The following is a 19,487-nucleotide window of genomic DNA, read 5'->3' as shown; positions in this document are numbered from 1 at the left end:
TCCCTGCTGCAAAGCCCACAGAAGATGCACACTCTCTTCCTGATTTATAGGAATGCTTTCAGCAGTCAACATATCCGAGTTCTGCACTAATCCTAGATTGCTTTAGAATCATCATACTTGAAGACAAACATGTGGAAGATTTGAGTAAACTATTATAAAAAAGGAGGAAGTTAGAACTCAGGCATTCTTCTCAACACTAGTATGTTCCTCATGAAGATACGAGAGTTGACTTAAAGAAAACACATTGCCCGTATTACAAAATACAGCTTGATTAGCATTCATGTTTTGTAAAATGTGTTGCATTTATACTTTTGTTTGGGGCATTCTGACTAGCATACATGTGTATATTAGATTTATGTTGACACTAGGAAAGTAACCTTCCTTCTGGTTTTAATTACTGCAGTAGTTTCTGCTTTCCATTTACCTCTTAGAGAAGAATTTTTTTTGCTTTTCATGGAGCAGAATGCCCAGTTTTTGGGTGGTTCTGGACACTGCATTTCTGTGTTGAATGATCACGAAGGAGCTTCTCACCCTTCTCTGTCCACCAGATAGGCCAGTATAAATATGTTTATTGCCAGCTGGAACTAGCACTAACCTTCAAGTCTGATATGAAAAGTATATTTTTTCCATTCTCACAAGTGTATTTATATGATGCTGATCTCCGTACAAGACAAAGAGAACTGCCACAGAAATAAATAGGGCAAAAAAAGTCTACTCTCCACCATCCAGCTCGTTGGGTGCTTTTCCATGTAAATACCACCCTCTTGTGTTAGTCTGTAAGCACTACAGGAATCAGTCAGAGAACAAAACAAAACAACCCTTGATCTTGCCAATCTTTACATATTCTGGATTGAATTCCAGGCAGTAAACAGCCCAACCCAGCCAAAACTGGCTCTATTTCTGTTGGTCCACTCTTCAGCTGACACATTTAAAGTATTTATGTCACATCTGAATCGCTAATAAGAATGACCTAGGAGGAAAACCTTCTGGCATAGCTGATACTCAAAACAAGCATAACAGGTCAGTGACAAAACACGAAAAACCAGCTAGCTTTAAAATTAATCTATATTTGGAGTTGTCCATGTCACATGTCCCTTCTCTAAGGCAAAATCATAACACAACTGTGCTGTGGAAACTCAATTACTTCTTTTAACTTTTTCATCTCTCCTTTCTTCTGACAGACCTATTTGACTCCAGATGTACTCAGTGAGTTTGGGTTACGGACATAGGCTGCAGCAAAAGGAAAGTTGCACCACCCTGGACTTCTTTGGGGCCAAACCACATCTGCTTCCATGCCCTGAGGAGATGGTCTGGTGTCTCTGGAAGGAAGACTGACCCCATGGTACCACAGTGGACCAATCAGTCTATAACTTGCAAAGCAGAAGAGAGGAAGGTATTTTCCATCTGGACTACCCAATTAAATATTAAGCAGTCCAGAAAAAAAAATCCACTGGAGATGGATGCTGAAGGTCATTTTTGCCAAGCTCATGTAGCCATAAAGAAGTAAAAGCTTGTCCAAACACTGAGCTAGAAGGCTTTCCGTTTCTTCTTTTTCCCACCTGCCACCTTTTTCCTGACACCAAGAGCTTCTTCTGTGTCATCATCATCACCATTCCGAGATCGCTTTTTCTCTCCCTGCTCCCGCAGCTCCTGCAATGCAATCAAAAGATCAATCAGAAGTTATGTCAGACAAGGAAATTCAGACTACAACAAGTACAGCAACAAAACATTACCACCTACCATTCGAGCAAATCTCTGGGCCTCAGCCACACGTTCTGTCAGCATCATAACCTCCTCCTCCTGCATGGGGAATGCTGGCAGCTTCTTGCCAATCAGGTGTTCAATGCGTTGAAACAGCTCTACATCATACCTGAGAAAAGACATTACCCTGAATCAGCCCAGATGGGATTCATTCAGTCATCGCTACCCACAGACACTGTCCCTTAATTCCTCCCAATAGCTACACTTGGCTTGTGCTGATGGTCTCACAAGCAACTCTTAAATGCATCCATATGATGCTATCCTTCACTGATATACCTCAGAAGCATTTGGCAAACACTTTGTTTAGAGGAATATTTCAGCACTTCTTAACAAAAAATAAAAATATTAAACCTGCATATATTATAAAAATGTACATATATTACACAGTGAAATGATAAACAATTAGTTCTGATATTTACATAGATCCAGGATAAATTCTGGAAGCAGATTTCTCCTTCCCCACTCCCCTGGGCTTTGAACGCTCTCCCCTTTAGCTACATAAATCCAACTGGTGCCTCAAAATGAAATACAGTATTTTCTTCTCAACCAGGATCAGGTCAGTTGTATTCTACTCTAAAAGACAACTAGGAAGAATAAGTTTGCTGTAATTTAAGACTTACTGTGTGACAAAGGTGATAGATTTTCCAGACCTCCCAGCTCGAGCTGTTCTCCCAACACGATGAATGTAATCCTGAAAGCAATTTTCTTGATAAGCAATATCACACCAAAAATATACACAGCGAGCACAGAAAAGAAGTAGGGGAAAAAATCAGACTGCATGGTTGTTTCTTCAGGGCAGAGGAAGAAAATGGGGAGAAAATAGGGCCAGGATTATATACTCAGACTGTGTGCAGCATTAAGGTTTGATATTATGTGGCTTGTGGAAGCATCTTAAACATTTCTTTTTTCTTTTTAAAAGAAAAGATCACTTCTGATTACTCAAGACTACAGAACAGAAGTTGTGCCACATGACTTATTACTGGTACTATCACTTCCTTGGAAAGACAGTATTTAAAATAAAAGTGAGCCAATGCCTCCATTTTCTTTCTCAGGATCTAGTGCTCTACATCATCTGTCTTCCATACAAACTCTCTAGCAAGTAGATTTAAAACTGGCAAACAGAGTGAAAGGGAGGATGGATGAGAACAATTTGGAAGCTTCTATCTAGCACCTACAGCTCTGGGCCGTTTTCCAGGTTTTATACTGCATTACAGAAGTTAAAACACTTTATCCTCCAAGCAGTGTCTGTGGACGTTGCTATAACACGAGAAATCAAAGGACATGTTCTGTGACATGGTGAGCTGAGAAGGAGGTGCACAAAATTAATGATGTCGTTCATGTGCCTGGTCCCCCAACTTTAACTTTTGTCCTTTTACGATGGCAAAAGCAATGTCTTCAAAGATGAACTATACTTTCTTCTGTTTGCAGTGTATAGTACCTTTGAGCATTACAGGGAACAACAGCAAATCCTTAACTGCATGTTAGTAGTGTGCTTTCTGAAACTAGGCTGGTGAACAGTCACATCCCTAAGATAATATTACGCTTTCTATAAGGAAGAAACTTAGTAACTCGCTTTTTTTTTCAGTTTGCTATAATTTTGTGATATGAAAGTGGAACGTGCAGACATCTTTCTTGATCAAAGAAATCCTCCAAGAACATTAGAGTCAGAGATTCTTTTTTTTGCCCTTTTCAACAGTTTAAAATGCAAAGACAACACCCGTATCACAGGTACAGAGATGACTTCCTGAAACTTGTAATATGGTAAAACTATTTCCAAAGTCTGTAATCTGCTTGATGCAGCACAACAAAACACATACTCTAAGCAGAAATACAAAGACAGAGAACATCCCTCACTTTTCTTAACTTATAGGATCAGTTCTATAAACCAGATCAGAACACCCAACCAAATAATAGGTATCAACTCAATCGCAGAGGCTGAATAACTTCTTTTCATTAACACAAGTGTGAACTACACATCCAGTCAGCAGAACACAGGTTGTCTCTTTGTCTAGCTTCAACACTCAATACGCCTCACAGTGACAGGAAACCCTCAGTTAGCACACACACTAACTTACCTTAGAGTGCGTAGGAATATCAAAGTTTATCACCACATCTACATGTGGGATATCCAGACCTCTACTTGCAACATCAGTAGCCAGCAGAATAGAACGTGCCTTTGCCTTGAACTTGTTTAGAGAGCCCAAGCGTTTGTTCTGGAAGAAAGGACAACAAAAAGAGAATAACGTTCACTCCAGTTAATATGCTCTTGTTGAAACACTGTTAGAGAAGAACTGGAGGAGAAACCACTCAAAAAAAAAAATAAAAAACTCACTTCTCTAATTGTTTTTTGAACTATTACAGAAATCAGTGGCAGCACTCACATTAGATTAGCTTCTAGGGATCAGTCCAGTCCACTAGTTGTGAAATACTCCTTCTGCAAGGTAGTTGTGACTCATTATGGTACAGCCCATTTCCCAAGAGACATGACTCCTGTCTATTCCATTCTGTGGGATATGCCCATACCTGACTCATCTGCCCGTGGAGAGGAATGGCAGTGAACCCCAGGTTGCGGAGCAGCAGAGCAGTCCTCTGAGTATTGTTACATGTACTACAGAATACCATGAAAGAATTTCCAGCTAGTTCATTCAAGATATAAACCAAGTAGCTGTCCTGTAAAGAAAAACAGGGAGGGAAAAAAAAAAAAAAAAGGATAATCACATATGCTGCATTAAAGAATAAGTTCAGTACAAGCTAGAGAAAATGACAAGATATTTTGCAGATGTAGGAACAACAAGACAAGATACAGAATAAAGAATATATTTTTTATATTCTGTATATATATTCTGTATACAAAGAACATATTCTTTATTCTGTATCCAGGGGTATTACCTTGAATTTGGATGGGATGAAAATGTAGTACTGCTGTAGTTTTTCAACTGTCTGATATTTGGAAGAAACAGCACATTTAACAGGATTCTTCAGAGCAGCACGCTGGAGTTTTTGAACCTTGGAAGAGCAAAGTAAGTTAATACCATGTGGACAGAGACTTTGTCAGAAACCTGGACATGTACCAGGCAGCCGAGACAAAAGTGTAGCCTGATGGAAAGATAATTAAAGCAGAGTACTCTGCTCTCACCTGCTTGGTCATAGTGGCAGAAAACAAGAATGTCTTCCTGTCTCGAGGAATCACTTTCAGTATCTTATCTACCTGTAGAAAGAGAAAAGAAAGAAATGCTGTACAGAACAGCAATCAAGATATAAACCCCCTCCAAATATAACTGTCATCCAAGTGAGGAGTTCTGCCCCGCATGCAACTTCAGCTCACACTAGGAATAAATTTCCCATCTTCTCATGGGAAGTTTTGGGCTGATACTTTGTTGATAGTCATGCAGTGTGCACTCTAGAAGTCAAACAGCAGTGCAAACAGCAAGCAATATTCCTGCAGGAAGGTGTATGTGATTGTCCCATGAGTTACTGTATAACATGTCAGGCATTCCAGAGAAATCAGTAGAGTTCATAGACAAAATGCCCCCTAGTACTCTGCAGAACTCTCCTGCTAAATTCAGCTCTCACCACAGGCTTCCATGCAATTATCAGATCTTCACAACAATTTGCTATTAACTTCTACAGAACTACTTGCTGAAACATTTACATGACTGCATGAAGCAATTTAAAGGGATGCCCCTGTGGTGTTCCAAAAAATCTTCCTTTAGCACATTCCTACCTCTGTCTCAAAATCCATGTTGAGGATCCGGTCAGCTTCATCCATCACTAAGAATTTCAGAGCTCGTAAGTTGAAGCCCTTCGTGTTCTCCAGGTGATCAACTAGACGGCCCGGGGTTGCTACCAAGAGAATCAGAGAGAGCAAGTTAAGAATGAAAGCAAAGGAAAAGATCCAAAGAGGTATGTCATCTGTTACAGAAATTGAATTCTTCACTGAAGAGAAACCAGATTGCTTTGTGGGAAGCACTCTTTCAGAGGTTATCCTTGAAGTGATTTGAAGTAAGACTAATAGAGTCAGACTCTCCGAAGAGCATCCAGCCCCTCAAAAAGCAAAACAAAACTGATGGCATATGAGATATACTGAGAAGAATGAGATCAGGGTTTTGAATACTTCAGAAGAATGAAAAGCCAAGACAAAGGCAATCTAGCAGGAATGCTTTGGAATGAGCTCATAGCAGCAAGGTTACTGATGCCTTCTCTAAAAACATCAACAAGCTAGAACTCAGATCTCAGGATTAAAACAAATGAAGGAAGTACTTTCACTTTTTCAAACACATAAAAGCTTGTGTCACTCTTTCTTTGGATGACTGCAATTTGATCATATTCATACCCCATACCTCCTGCACATTGACTTACCAATTATAATATGCGGTTTCTTGGCTAAAGCCAGAGATTGAGACATGTTGTCAATTCCACCCACAATAACCGCTGCAGGACAAACAGAATAGTGTCAATCTTTCAATTTAGCAACAGCCAACCCCTTGAACCTTTATGCGTTTTCTCTCACTCCTTGCCACCCACAACAGCACTAGACCAATTAAAAGTTTGTTTTCTTTGTGAGAATTCACTGTATTTCCACACACCTGACCTTCCCAGGCCTCTTAAGCTATACACTGAAGCCCTTACCAGCCTCAAACATTTTTTCACAGTTCAAGAGCTACAGACAGAATCTATTCCTTGCAGCCTAACTCAGATGCAGAGTCTCAGAATTCTAAAAATATCCAAAACCAAAAAATAACACAGTTAAAAGGCAAGATTAAATTACAACATACTACAGAGCAGATCTCTACTCAATTTAACTGAACACAAACTCATTATTGGGAATATTCTCTCCTACTTCCATTTCTTATGGTTTGGACATAAAATGCATAAGAACTGCAGAGTGTTCCATAAGGGAAGACCACACTGTCACAAGTATAGTTTCTTTCCCACAACTGATATGTCTGTCGTCCAGGTAAGGCTACTTACCACTGTGGACACCAATGGAAGATCCGAGAGCTTCAAACTGCTCTGAGATTTGGAAGGCCAGCTCCCTTGTTGGTGTGAGGACAAGAGCAAATAACCGCTGAGGTGCCTCCAGCAGTGCTTGAAGAATTGGTAAAGCAAAAGCTCCTGTTTTACCAGAGCCAGTTTCTGCCAGTCCAATTATATCTCTGCCTACAAGTAAGAGGAAGAAGGGCAAGAACTGTTACAATTCTATACTAAAGAGGACTTCAAGGAACTGTGCAAAAAGTACAAGAATTCACTAAGGATAAAAAGAATAGCCTCTGCAATAGCTCCTCAAAAAAAAAAAAAAGAAATACACAAAGGGTGAAGGAAAAAAAAGAACTTCAGAACATGTCTACAGAATTTTAAGAGTTTAATTTCAAATGTACCATAGCAATAATTACAGTCCTGATTCCTTTCGTTCTTCAAATAAATTTCTGACAGTATACAAGTTTTCATACGTTTCACAAACCGCAATGTATTTGGTTCCATAGATTAAAACAGTAATCTAAACCTGCTTGCATCCAGCAAGGATTAAAACAGCAAGTCCTCTACGTACACACACACAAAAAAAACACCACATAGGCAGCAGAGTAGAATTCATCAGCAGGATCCATTCTAACTTCCTAAATCCCAACAGCTGAGAACATGCTGCCAACAGGCCTTAAACAGAAAACCCAGGAACACAATTTTACTTTTGTTTTTGAAGAAAATATTATATATGGATTAAAAGAGCATGACAACAGTTAAGTGCAGGACAGACCAGACACTAAGTTTATTTCCATTTTTAAACCAGCATCACTACATTAAACTGTCGCCGTGAATTCATGATGGATTATTTTTTCATATGAAATATTCCAGAGGTAAAAATACTTGCTGAATTTAATAATGTATTTTCCAGCAGTCCAGTATGATTATAGAAAGTCATAGTTGCTTCATTATTTCTCACTTCAGAACTCTAATTTCAAGGAATTGTATGCTCACAACAAAGCAGATTACACAAGCTATGCAATCAGTCAAGGTATCTCCAATTTCAAACACACATTGTAGATCTCTAACAGAAGATGAACAGTCCTAAGTCTATCAAGAAGCATCCAGCATATCCCTGAGTACTTCAGAAAGACCACGGGCAAAGGTGACTAGCAGCTCAAATAACTGAAAACAATTATATTTAACACAGAGTGCCAGAATTATCCAACAGTAGCAAACACATAAGAACCCACACATTAATCTGAAAGTCTGAAATTTCAGGCAGTGTTGCAGGGGAAATTAACATTTCAAGCTCCATCAGGAAAGGACATAAGAATGAACACTGAAATTCCTTTTATACAGAAATCTTCCATGATGAAATGAGGATGCTTTCAGCCCTGTCAATACTCAGCAAAGTTTACTCCCTCAGAGCTCCTGAGGCATCGATACCCATACCTGGGATCAGAGGAGCACGCTACTCACCTTGGAGAGCCACAGGAATAGCCTCAACTTGAATCTTTGTTGGTACCTTCCATCCTAACTGGTCACAAGCTTCACACAGGACATCTGTCACTCCCTGAATATTAGTGAAAAGAAGAAATGGAGACAAATATCATCAGGCAGCTCTAAATTAAGTCACTGCCTTACATACATACTGCAACAGAGCCACGCTTGTTTCTAACACAGCCAAATCCCATCAAGCCCTCAAATCACCTACATGTAAGCACGCTTTGCTCACAGAGATGCTCACTTCCACCAGTCCCATCCTAGATCTTCCCAAACCCATTAGAAGTGACTGCCATCAGCAAGCAACTACTCATTCCCCCCCCTAGGTTACACAAGCAACTTTCCCCACACAGACAGCTGCCTTCCTTCCTCCGCGGGCAGATGGCATTAGGATGGAAAAAAAAAGGAAAACTCCGAGGCAAGTTGCTGCAACTGGAATAGGGGCAAGCGGCCGGGAGGCAGCACCCGGGGCAGCAACAGCCGCACAGCGGGCAGGGCCAGGCAGGGCAGCGCTGCCACGCACGTGTCCTCCCCCAGCACCAGCAGCTCCCCCGGGCCCGGGGCGCCCCTCGGGTTGGGGCAGGGAGCGGCAGCGGCTCCGGTCGCCCCTCACCAGCTCCTTGAAGCTCTGCGCTGCCGCTGCCGCCGCCACCTCCTCCTCCTCCTCCTCCTCCGCCGGTGCCTCCACCGCCGCCTCCTGCTCGGCCGGGCGCCCCGGCGCCGCTCCCGCCGCCATTTTGTGCCGTCCCCTCGTAGCGCGGCTCGCAGCACGCTGGGAGCTGTAGTGTGCCCCGGGGCGGCTGTGGGACTTGTAGTGCGGGACGGGACGGGACGGGACGCCCAGGGGCCGCAGGGCTGTGGGTCGGCTCTCGTGGTGCTTGGGCACCCTGTGTGGTGTGCAGGGCGTCCCTGCTCCTGAATCCTGCGGCTGTAGAGGAAGCAGGCAAATGAGCGAGCCAGCCCCCGAAGTGCACGCATGCAAGGAACAATTTAACTTATTCAGAGCTTCATTTTGGAGTACCAGTGTGGGGGAAAGAAACCGCAAACGGCAAAAACTGTCATTGTTCATCCTTGTTTTCATGTGCATGGTAGTTACCAAAGTGCCTGAAACGCAACAAAACACGCCGAACTGTAGTGACAGAGCACAAAATGAGAGAACGGGCGTTGGGAATGGAAGATAACTCATGGCAGGGCGAGAGGGAACGGCCTCGAGTTGTGCCAGGGGAGGGTCAGGTTGGAAATGAAGAGACATTTCTTTTCAGAAAGAGCGGTCAGGCACTGGAATGGGTTGCCCAGGAAGGTGGTGGAGTCACCGTTCCTGGGGGTGTTCAAGGGAAGGTTGGGCCTGGTGCTTAGGGACGTGGTTTAGTGGGTGACATTGGTGGTAGGGGGATGGTTGGACCATATGGTCTGGAAGATCTCTTCCAACCTTAATAACTCTGTGATTCAAACACTCCCCCAGCTCTCTTTCGAGGCACTGTCACCACCCAGGCAGGCAGCCTGCAGGTGCACAGGGACAAGTGAAAATGGCGGGGGATGTGGTGCCCTTCAGGGGAAAGCTGTGCCAAAATTCCATGTCATGGCAGTCGTTCCTGAGCTCCCCCCCTTCCATCTGGTCTGGGTGTGCCCTCTGATCTGCAGTCCCAACACTGACAGCAGCAGGGCACTCTTGCAGCTAGGTGAATGTCCTTTACTTTAAGGAAGAATGATGCTACAATATCAAAGGGCTTGGGCCTGAAAAGGACAGCAGAGCTGACTGCAAAACAGAACTCATAAACTGCATTTCTGAGCAGACCTCCATCTCTTGCCACTTGGGAAGCCTGTCTGGGTGTGCTCATAGTGGAAAAGCTGACGTACCTGAGCATCTGTCACTGGATTCCAAGTGTGCCATTTCCTCTGCTCCCAGAACAATGAGGAAAGTGAGAGGAAATCCGAACAAACTCTCTGCATGACAGGGAAAGGAGAGGAAACCTGAAACAATTCACTGTGCAGCAGTGGAAATTAAACTGCTGCATCCCACTGTGATCAGGATCAATGATTTAAAAAAAATAATACCACAGCACCTGATGTAAATGCTAGCTATGAAAATATGTTAAAAAAAAAATTATAAGGGTTTGAGCTATAAGCTTGCTGTATCTGAAGTGTAGGCCTGGACAGTATGTAGACATGAACCCCTGTAAGGGTCATTGGGACGCCTTGGGAAATGGAGTCAGGGATGTGATGGAAGTCACTGTTTCTGATTCTTTGTTGAGTTTACTGCTCAGATAACATGATAGGTGCTGTTTTTGTGGGGGCAAGGGGAGCAATTCGTTAGCTATTCTGGTAAGTTCCGGTTTAGGTGATTTCCTTGTGTACAGCCTCCCATTAGTACAGGTATAATAGCAACTGTTTCAGAAGCGATGCATAATAAGACAAGATGTGTATAGTGGGTGATAGTTAATGCTAAATGGTCCAGTCCACTCATTGGGACGCACAGGGAGGCTATTAGAATATCCTCGCTTCCTGACTTTATTCAGACTCCTCTGTCATTTATACTTTTTATTATGCTTTCAGAACGTACTATGGGATTTCGTGGTAAAATGATAATTGCATTCCTACCTCATCACCGAATCAATCCTCCCTGAAGCAGTTTCAGCAAAAGGGGAGTAAGGATGGCATGAGGAGGCCAGGATTCACAGCTACCAACCCAGGCTATTCATCAGCTCACACATACACACTTCTCTCCCCCACTTCCCAGCTGCTGAAGGAAGAGTTCAGCCAACAAACACATCTACAAATTTGAAGGACTAATAGCATAACTACTATTAAAAAAAGCTGCTGAGATAAGACAGCTCCCCTAAATGTTGCTTTTGACTCTAAGGGAGTCAAAATATTGCAACTAAGCCAATACTGGGGTATGTGCTCCACCCCAACCCTGCCCAGCCCTCCCTCCCCCCCCCCCCCCCCAAAAAAAAAAAAAAAAGAAAAAATACATATTTTTTGCTTGTGTAGCTAAGAATGGAAGTAAAAGTATCTCTGATTTGTCCTCAGCTACTGAAGAGATGGCTGTGATTGCAGTGCAGGACTGTGTTAAACAAACCAGCACTAAAGAAACTCTGAGCTATCAAATTCAGATCTTTTTTTTAGATCTGTCTATTCAGATTTGTGTTGTTGTTCCTATGTTGTTCCCTGTGGTGGGACATGAACACAAAAGATGCATTGCCAGAAAAACTGGGGAGAGCATAAAAGAAGAAATGAGTTATATAATTTTGTCTGTGATGACGAAAGCAGCTGTCTCAAAAGAACCTGGTGTTTATGGTATGGAGCTCTCTGGTGACATGCTGGAGCACTAAGAAAAATTCCACACCATGCCTGTCTTTGCACAGCATGCAGTTCACACTCTGAAAACACACTTATATGCTCACATGTATGCACCTCGCAGCATCTGCATGTCAGAGACCAGCATGCACAGGGTACATGGGCTCATGTGCACGCCAGGATATGCAGTCACACAGAGATAAATGCAGACATTCATACGTGAACGCCAGCTGGGTATCATGGAGTCAATGACCTCACTTTTCATTCTCCCCTTCTGAGCACATCCAGCTGCTCATACAGTGTCTGGAGCTGTGGGGTGAGGCAAGAGGCAGGAATGTGATCACATGCAGGTGTGCAGAGAGACACTGACACAAAAGTTCTTCATATTCATTTAATCAAACTAACAATGTACTTGTTCATTTATGGCAAACAGACATGGGCATTACAGAAATCTGAGTCACATTCTGTGGGACCAAAGCTTTTGTTTTATGTGCCAAAACAAAAGTGGGAGTCATGAGAGAAAGACAAGGTAAGGAAAAGTAGTCAAAATTTGTGAGATTGAGTGTTTCCCTTCCCACAATTTTCTTGGTGCTACAGAATTACAGATTAGCTCTTCTGATAATTTTGATTCATGTTTCTGCAGGAAGTTCCCCTGCGGATTGGGGTCTACCTGTGGAGGTGGAATTGTCGCTGTGTTAAGTCCTCTATCTGTCTCAAGCTAGCTTCTGGGGTGTCTTCCATGTACCTCTGCCAGGTACTGACATGATCCCCATCATCACTGCACTTGAGCACTTTGCGATATTTGTCCCAGAAACACCCTTGTGAGGTAGGGAAGTGCTACTATCCCCATTTTTACACAGCGAATTGAGGCACTGAGGGGCTGAAAATCACTAGGTACGTACTTAGCAGAACAGTCACTAGAAACTGGATCCCAAGTCATTCCTCCTGCTTCCTAAGGGCTCTGACCACTGAATCATCCTTCTCCTCTGCACCCCTCTTGATTATTAGTACCTGTGTATGTATTGTCAATGTGAAGCCTTCCATTGGAAGCACTGCTAAGAGTAAGTGTAGCTCTCCGCAGGCACTGCCTCCTCCCTTCCCAGACAAGTCACTGTGGGTTTCACAGGCTGTTTGACTGCACAGAGAGTGGCACCTCCATCTCTCAGATGTGCTCGCATCAGTGCTAGGCTCCAGCTCAGACCAGTAACACAAGCCTGCTCTTCCCTCCCTGCTCCAAAAGGTACACTTACTTTTCTCCCCAAGAGTCCCCCAAGGCAGTCTCTGGTCCCAGGGTCACTGACCAATCTTCCTCCCTATTTTGGTTCCTAAGATCTGTCTCTGATTAACCATAGTTCCCCATACTTTGTAACTACCATCTTTCAGGCCATGCTTTCCATTTCCTATAGGGGTTTGCCCTCCTTCACAAAGATCATGTAACTTGCTCTCACATGCCACAGACTTGCTTTGCCTCTCAGAACTGCTGTATCACTTCGGAGCAGAGATCTCCTTTTAAAAAAAAAAATAAATACAATATCAAAACCCTAAAATTTTCCTCTGTAAATAAATAGAATACAAATATCACAGTTCTCAGCCAGGAAAGGTTTCTTTAAAACAGACAACAGTTTCTGGCCACTATATATTTTCACCCTGGGATGAAGAGCCATCCATACAGTCTATCATATCTGGGGCTGCTTGCTTCAACAACCTTTCCAGATGTACCTTGGTAATGGGACTGTAATCTACTGGAAACTGGTGGCTGCTGGTTCTTTGAGGGTATCCCAGCCCCCTCACTGTTCATAGATTTGTGAATTATTTACAACCGAGGGTCAGTCAGCACCAAAACTGCAGGGATTTCATGGGTCTACTGACCAGCTCCTTTCTGCTGCCATGGGAAGGCAGAGTTAGGTGGCTGGGGAAACACGACTGAGGAATGGCCACCTTCCCCTGTGATCAGACTCCATGTGTCCATCATAACTTGGTTTAATTATGGGGCAAACTCTTTCAGATGGATGGTCTTGGGGTCTTGGTGGTGGTTTTAGCACCCAGGCTGTTTCCTCATCCGTGGGGAAAGCTGTGTCCTGGACTCAAGGAGTTCACAGACTTCATCCATTGCCCTGGTACAGGTCTCAAGGTTGGCAGCCAGCTTCTGGATTTTGGCCTTCAGCACGGCCTGGCTTACTTTCGTAACCTCCTTTGTATATTCTGGCACAAGGAAGCTGTGGGAGCCGCAGAAGACCAAGAAGCAGACGGAGTTGTACAGCGAAATGGAGGCCCTCTTCTCTGACTGGAGCAGTGCGGGGTCCCCTGGGCCCTGCCCCCGGCGGAGGAATTCCAGGCAGCCGAGGATTTCCCTCATCTGTTTCCGACAAGTCGTTGCAATTTCCTGCACCTTTCTCACCTCCCGGGAATTGCAGAGCACCAAGGAGAGATCAGAGGTGATATTGACAGCCCCCCCAGCAGTGGCTAGGCCCAAACCCACAGCTGATGCCAGGAGGGAGGCTCCCAGTGTAGCCGGGCTCAGGGACAGCCCCACGATGGCCGTGACTGCTCCCGCGGCGGTCAGCGAGCTCCCGCTGATGTTGGCAATCAGGGACCTTTTGCGGAGCTTGTTTATTTTACGAGCTGCCTTGTGGAGGTGAGCAATTTGACCACGCAGCCTTCGTCTCTGATCCAGCAGTGCTATATGGAAGTGGTGCGTGGGGTCCACTGTCTGGGGAAGGGCAGCACCGTTCCTCTCCATGGCCTCTGTCCAGAAACAGAAAAAGTTAAGTTGGGATTTACAGAAAAAAAAAAAAAAAAAAAAAAAAAACCATGCTCAGCCCGGACTTCCATTTCAGGGATGGCACCCAGCCAATTTTCTAGTTTCTCCCGGCTACTTGAAAGGTTGGCTGTCCGCACGCACGCACACGCTCACGTACACACACGCACGCACACACGTACACACGTGTATGTTTAATTACCGTATTCCAACTTTCAGACAGAGGAATTTTTAAATGTTTTTCTTGATCCTTGAGAAGACTAAAATATCTTAAGGACTGGCATCTGAGGTACTGTTCTTGTTTCTGTGAGCACACAAAATATCTCTTCCTACCCTGGGAACAAAAATTTCCTTAAGATTAAGTGACTTGGTGTCCAATGCTGCCAGAACTAATAGGTATTGTCCCCACCATGGAGTTCAGAGGATTTGCAATATTAAAGGGCATCCATCACAAGAAAGGACAGACTCTGAGGAGATCTCAGTAGCAGAAAAACCCCGTTTCAGGACCAGCTAAGCAAAGCTGTTCATTAATGCAGCCATCTTTTCTAAGTATTCTGTACTGTGAACTGGAGGGTCCTGGCCCCTCACACTGGTACACTATGACTAGGTCCCCTGGTGAAGGGATGCAAGACACGGTCTCCTGATGGCTCTTGAACAGGAGACGTTTATTACCCTTTTTCACTTATTACCTTTTTTCACTTATTACCCTTATTCACTTTTTCACATATACTGTCCCCATAGCCCCACATGCTGTCCATGCACCCGAATCTGTCATACAATTGGTTAGAGACCCTCAGACATGTGCCTCGAGCCAGCCAGCAACTGGCCACTGCCCAAAGCTCATCTTTAACACTGTAGCCAATTTACGTTATCTCAACCTTGCTCAAGTGACGTGTGAAACAGCACGGAGCCACCTGCAAATTCCTTTCCCACACCCTGGGGCTTTCATTCTGCAGACTCCCTGTCTTCCAGAAGGAAGAAACCACCTACCAAAGAGTCTTTCCATCCTGAAGTGTGTAAATAAATTATTCTTGTTGCTTTTTATTATTATTATTACTATTTTATTTTCCCTACTGCTTGTCCTAATCCTTCTCACACAGAATCCTTTAGGGCCTCCCCTGTCTCCTGTGACTGTCAGAACAACATCCCATTCTCTCTGAGGCCCTTGGTATCATCAAGCTATTTGAGCCACTTGTGCTTTTCTTAGCTGGAGGCATTTTTTAATATGGCTATAATCAGAGATGAAGCTGAAGAGAGAAGGACTAACACTAAGCTAAATAAATACTGGTGTCAAAATGAGCAATGAGCACATCATCAATGACTTAGCAACAGATCAATATCGTGATCATTAACTATATCAATTCCTGTAGCATCTTAACAACTTGTTCTGCAGATTTTCTCTCTGAGAACACTCTAGTAATACCAGTAGCCATCTAACTGCACAGTTAGTAGAACAGTCATTCAATATATAGCCTCAGCCGTACAGTGAAACATTTCTTTTGATTACACTGATTTATACCAGCATAAAAGAAAACCAAGACATCTCCTGTTTTTAGGGGAAAATCTCCCCAACAATATATATTTTTTTTAATTAATTTACTGTTATTAAGAAATTATAAATACAGTTTATTAATAAATTATTAATAAATATTAGCTTTAGAAATATTATTAAATACTGTGCATAATAGTCCCAAATCAGTTTCTAAAATGCACATGCTTTCCTAATGCAGGTCTCAAACAGATTCCAGTGAAATACTGGTTCAAACTTACCTTTAGTTTCCAGCTGACCTCCCAACAGACAAATTTTGGTCTGTTTCTGGAGGAGACCAATTTATAGCTCCTGTGGACCAATTGCTGCAATGGGAATGCTTTGCCTCATACTGGGAGTTTGCCATTTCCTGCTCTCCCTTGTGCAGAAGGATGTGACACACTGGAAAGTGACCTGAGGGACAGCGAGCACACATCATGTTCAGGAAGCGATCCCTGCGAATGAACATTGTGTGTTCGCTTTTCCTGCAGTGTAGGGGGGAAAAAAATAATAATGAAAAAAATCTCGGCCTATTCCTGGTTCTGAGCTAGTGCAGTCATTCCCCCCAGGGAGCAGTTGCCTTTCCTTTCCCTGAAATAGCAACTGACTTTACTCTATGCTGGAGCCGCCAATTACTTGATGACTGAAGTTTCCCCCCACTCCACATCTAGAGCATCAGCCATTCAGCTACTTCATTCAAGGCCAGTGTACTTTTAAAATCCCGTCTCTTTGGGATGATGGTGCTTGTGACTGGCTGGAATGCAGCAGTGCTGCATGAGAGCTGGAGCGGTGCTCAGCCCATGTAAGGGAAACAGCAAGTGGCAAGGTGATGGCTCTGGATTCACATCCCTGCCCCTTCTCAGTAGACAAAACTGTTGCTCTGTTTCTCAGCCATGGGCACTCTTATTTTCCTAAACTGCATGCCCAGCAGTTGATGACCAGAAAGAAGGGGTCACTGGGATCTCCTCCTTTGCTGCCTGTTATTGCCTGGCAGCCGTGCCCACCTACTGATGTGGCCAGAAGGAGGAGATTGTCAGGGTGTTGGGGAGGAACAGTCTGAGTGACACTCCTGGTGCTGCCTTTCACACTGAGCCAGGGCCAGCTTGAATTAAAGACAGGAAAAGGAAATGACTTTTTGGTGGCACTAAGTGGTGCAGTTCACCTCAGACCAGAGTGGTGCGTGTCCCTCTTTACACAGGGCCTGCAGTGCCAGGGACATCCGTTTCAAGCAGCTGTGCTGGAAGACAGCAAATGTACTTTCTTGCTTGGTGGTTCCTTCAGGACTGCTTGCCTCTCATTCTGCCTCAGGGTCCCCCAGGCATGGCTAATTTGAAAGCCACATAATTTTTACTGAGTGGCAAGTCTTTACTGTTGAATCTGTGAAGTGTGTAGCCACACAGTTGCTGCAGCTGACCCAGAGAAGAGACAAAGACTGTGAAAGAGCAGGCAGGGAGAGGAGAAGGTTGGGGTTGCTCATTTCAGTGCAGCTTGGTTTTAGAACATCTTAAACTGACCATGAAACAGTATGTCAAGTGTTTTGTCATGGGCGGATGAAACTGGACATGAACTAAAAAAATCGATAGCATTAAAAAGCTTCTACAACCTGTCACAGAATGGAAAGAGAAAACATTGTTTTGAAGATGCTTAAATAAGCAATCTTGGTCTGTTACACTTTGTACGTATTATATGTTAACAGGAAGATGACTTTTGACACTGAGGGAAATTGTGCCTTAGCCTTTCCTTTTGTTTTAGCAAAAATATGCTTGAATTGGAGCCCATCTGCTTTGGCAAAGGTTTGCAGTTGATAGACATGAGAGTTCTTTCACACATTCCCAACAGAAAAAGCTTTCTTGATGTAATTGCACCTGCATTGTGACTTGTCTTGGCATAGATATTTTTGTTGGAACAGCGAGTTTTGATAAGAGAGGAGAGGAGAGGAGAGGAGAGGAGAGGAGAGGAGAGGAGAGGAGAGGAGAGGAGAGGAGAGGAGAGGAGAGGAGAGGAGAGGAGAGGAGAGGAGAGGAGAGGAGAGGAGAGGAGAGGAGAGGAGAGGAGAGGAGAGGAGAGGAGAGGATGATGACAGTGATGACAACAATGACAATGATGAGGAGGAGGAGGAGGAAGACAAGGAGGATGAGAAAAAAGAAGGGAGGGGAAGGGAAGGGAAGGGAAAATAAGAAAATATTGCAGAAAACAAGGGATTCCCATTAAGTGCTACAAATAATATCAACTTGATTTTCAAAAGGAAATGTAAATACAAATAAGAAACTTCATTTCCTATGGAGTCTTCCAACAGCAGTATGCTGTGGCCTGTTTCTGTTCCTGTTCATACCCTTACAAGCATCGCTTTGCTGTGAGCATTGGGCTTCACTCCCACAGAGAACACACCAGTGAAGGTAAACTGGCAGGAGGGGGAGCAGAACCATCAAGGAACATCTCTGAACACCTCTCAGGGAGTGAAAGGCTTTCAGTGCCATTAGTACACCTGCCCAGATGTGAGCACATCTCCTGAGTCACCAGGCAGGTCCCAGGGACGCTGACTGAACCAGCTGCCAGAGACCTCAAGACTGTTGGGTCACGTCCGACCCTCCCTGGGCAGTCCTGCAAGCTAGTGGAGGCCCAGAGATCCTGCTGGCTGTACGTGTTCATCCAAGCCCCGCTGCTGCTGCTGCAGTCTCTTCATTCTTGGCTCAAGCTGGTGCTTGAGGGTGGAAGAGGTACAGCAGGCGTTTCACGATTACACTGGCCAAAAATCATCCCTCTGCTCCACCCTTTCCCATCTAGCCTCATCCTCCTGAAATGTGCAGAAGCCAGACCCATGCAAAATCTGCCCTGAAGGCATTTTGAGAGAACAGATGACAAGCAAGAGGAAGGAAGGATGTTTTATGGCCTCAGCTCTCTTCCTTCCAGTGGATTTTGGCAGAAGTGACTGGACTTTCTGCTCTCGATCTCCCCGGCAGAAGGGATGTAGAGCAGAGTGAAACTGTTTTGATCTACTGCAGTGTAGCATTTGATGGTGGAGTTTCATAGATGCACTTCCTTTATTAATACTATTTTGATATAAAGTGCATTCACATTTAAATGCCATCTTTTTAACAGGCATGTTTTGTCATGTTTGGTGCTTTTGACCTTAACTGCTGGATCCCAGGGTTAAAAGTTTTCTCTTTTTTTTCTCTCCCTCTCTCTCTTTTAGTAGAAAAGAGAGTTCTTCTCTTGCATCTTTCAGGTTAACCAGCAGTGCATTGCACAACTTTTGCAGCTACTTGAGAGAGATAACTCAATATTCATAACAATACACAGGGATTTAATTGAGAAATAACTTAGATAAGAGAACTAGCTATCAAATACAGTTATTGGAAGTGGAGTTATTTTAGATGGAGGCTGTACTGAAGGTCTGCATGTTAATTCCATTCCAGTTTTACCAATTATGATGACTTTTGATAATATGTCTGGTGCTGTCCTTCAGCTTCAAAAACTGGAATTTCAGAAAGGGGGATTGGACTTGTGCTGGGATGGTCACAGTCATGTGTCAGAGTTTCATTCTTTCATCGTCAAAGATTTTATCCACAGTTCATAAAGAAACTGATGCTACATTTGAAGATCAATGAAAAGTCGAGCAGTTTGCATTGTGATGAAAAACAAAATCCTAGACTCCTCTAAAATCTTCTGGTCTCCTCT

At 43.8% G+C, this 19,487-nt stretch overlaps 2 protein-coding genes across 2 annotated transcripts; both read right to left on the bottom strand.

Annotated features, from left to right (window-relative positions):
* Positions 1 to 1,047: 1,047 nt before the first annotated feature.
* Positions 1,048 to 9,170, bottom strand: DDX47 (DEAD-box helicase 47). Its single transcript, XM_084505993.1, has 12 exons — positions 8,840 to 9,170; positions 8,203 to 8,296; positions 6,733 to 6,921; positions 6,121 to 6,192; positions 5,486 to 5,604; positions 4,898 to 4,969; positions 4,651 to 4,767; positions 4,285 to 4,431; positions 3,837 to 3,974; positions 2,382 to 2,452; positions 1,741 to 1,870; positions 1,048 to 1,650 (listed from the first exon to the last, which is right to left on the bottom strand). Exons 1-12 carry the CDS (start codon positions 8,960 to 8,962, stop codon positions 1,528 to 1,530), a joined length of 1,395 nt encoding a protein of 464 aa, XP_084362119.1. The 5' UTR covers positions 8,963 to 9,170; the 3' UTR covers positions 1,048 to 1,527.
* Positions 9,171 to 11,900: 2,730 nt separating this feature from the next.
* Positions 11,901 to 16,134, bottom strand: APOLD1 (apolipoprotein L domain containing 1). The gene is given in 3 exon segments (XM_084507265.1): positions 11,901 to 13,573; positions 13,575 to 14,268; positions 16,052 to 16,134. Coding segments are annotated over 2 exon segments (738 nt in total). The 5' UTR covers positions 14,264 to 14,268; positions 16,052 to 16,134; the 3' UTR covers positions 11,901 to 13,524.
* Positions 16,135 to 19,487: the final 3,353 nt, after the last annotated feature.

The sequence above is a fragment of the Aythya ferina genome, assembly GCF_964211825.1.
Source record: "Aythya ferina genome assembly, chromosome: 1".
NCBI lineage: Eukaryota > Metazoa > Chordata > Aves > Anseriformes > Anatidae > Aythya > Aythya ferina.
Note: the sequence above shows the minus strand (reverse complement) of the source record. Positions and strands in the feature narration are given on the sequence as shown.

Bases quoted from the DNA above. Each gene is read 5' to 3' on its own strand.
- DDX47 (XM_084505993.1), bottom strand. From the start codon at position 8,962: ATGGCGGCGGGAGCGGCGCCGGGGCGCCCGGCCGAGCAGGAGGCGGCG. The intron at 8,297-8,839 runs GTGAGGGGCGAC...ACTAATATTCAG, and splicing joins CGCAGAGCTTCAAGGAGCTG to GGAGTGACAGATGTCCTGTG. The intron at 6,922-8,202 runs GTGAGTAGCGTG...TCTTACTTGTAG, and splicing joins TATTCCTGTGGCTCTCCAAG to GCAGAGATATAATTGGACTG.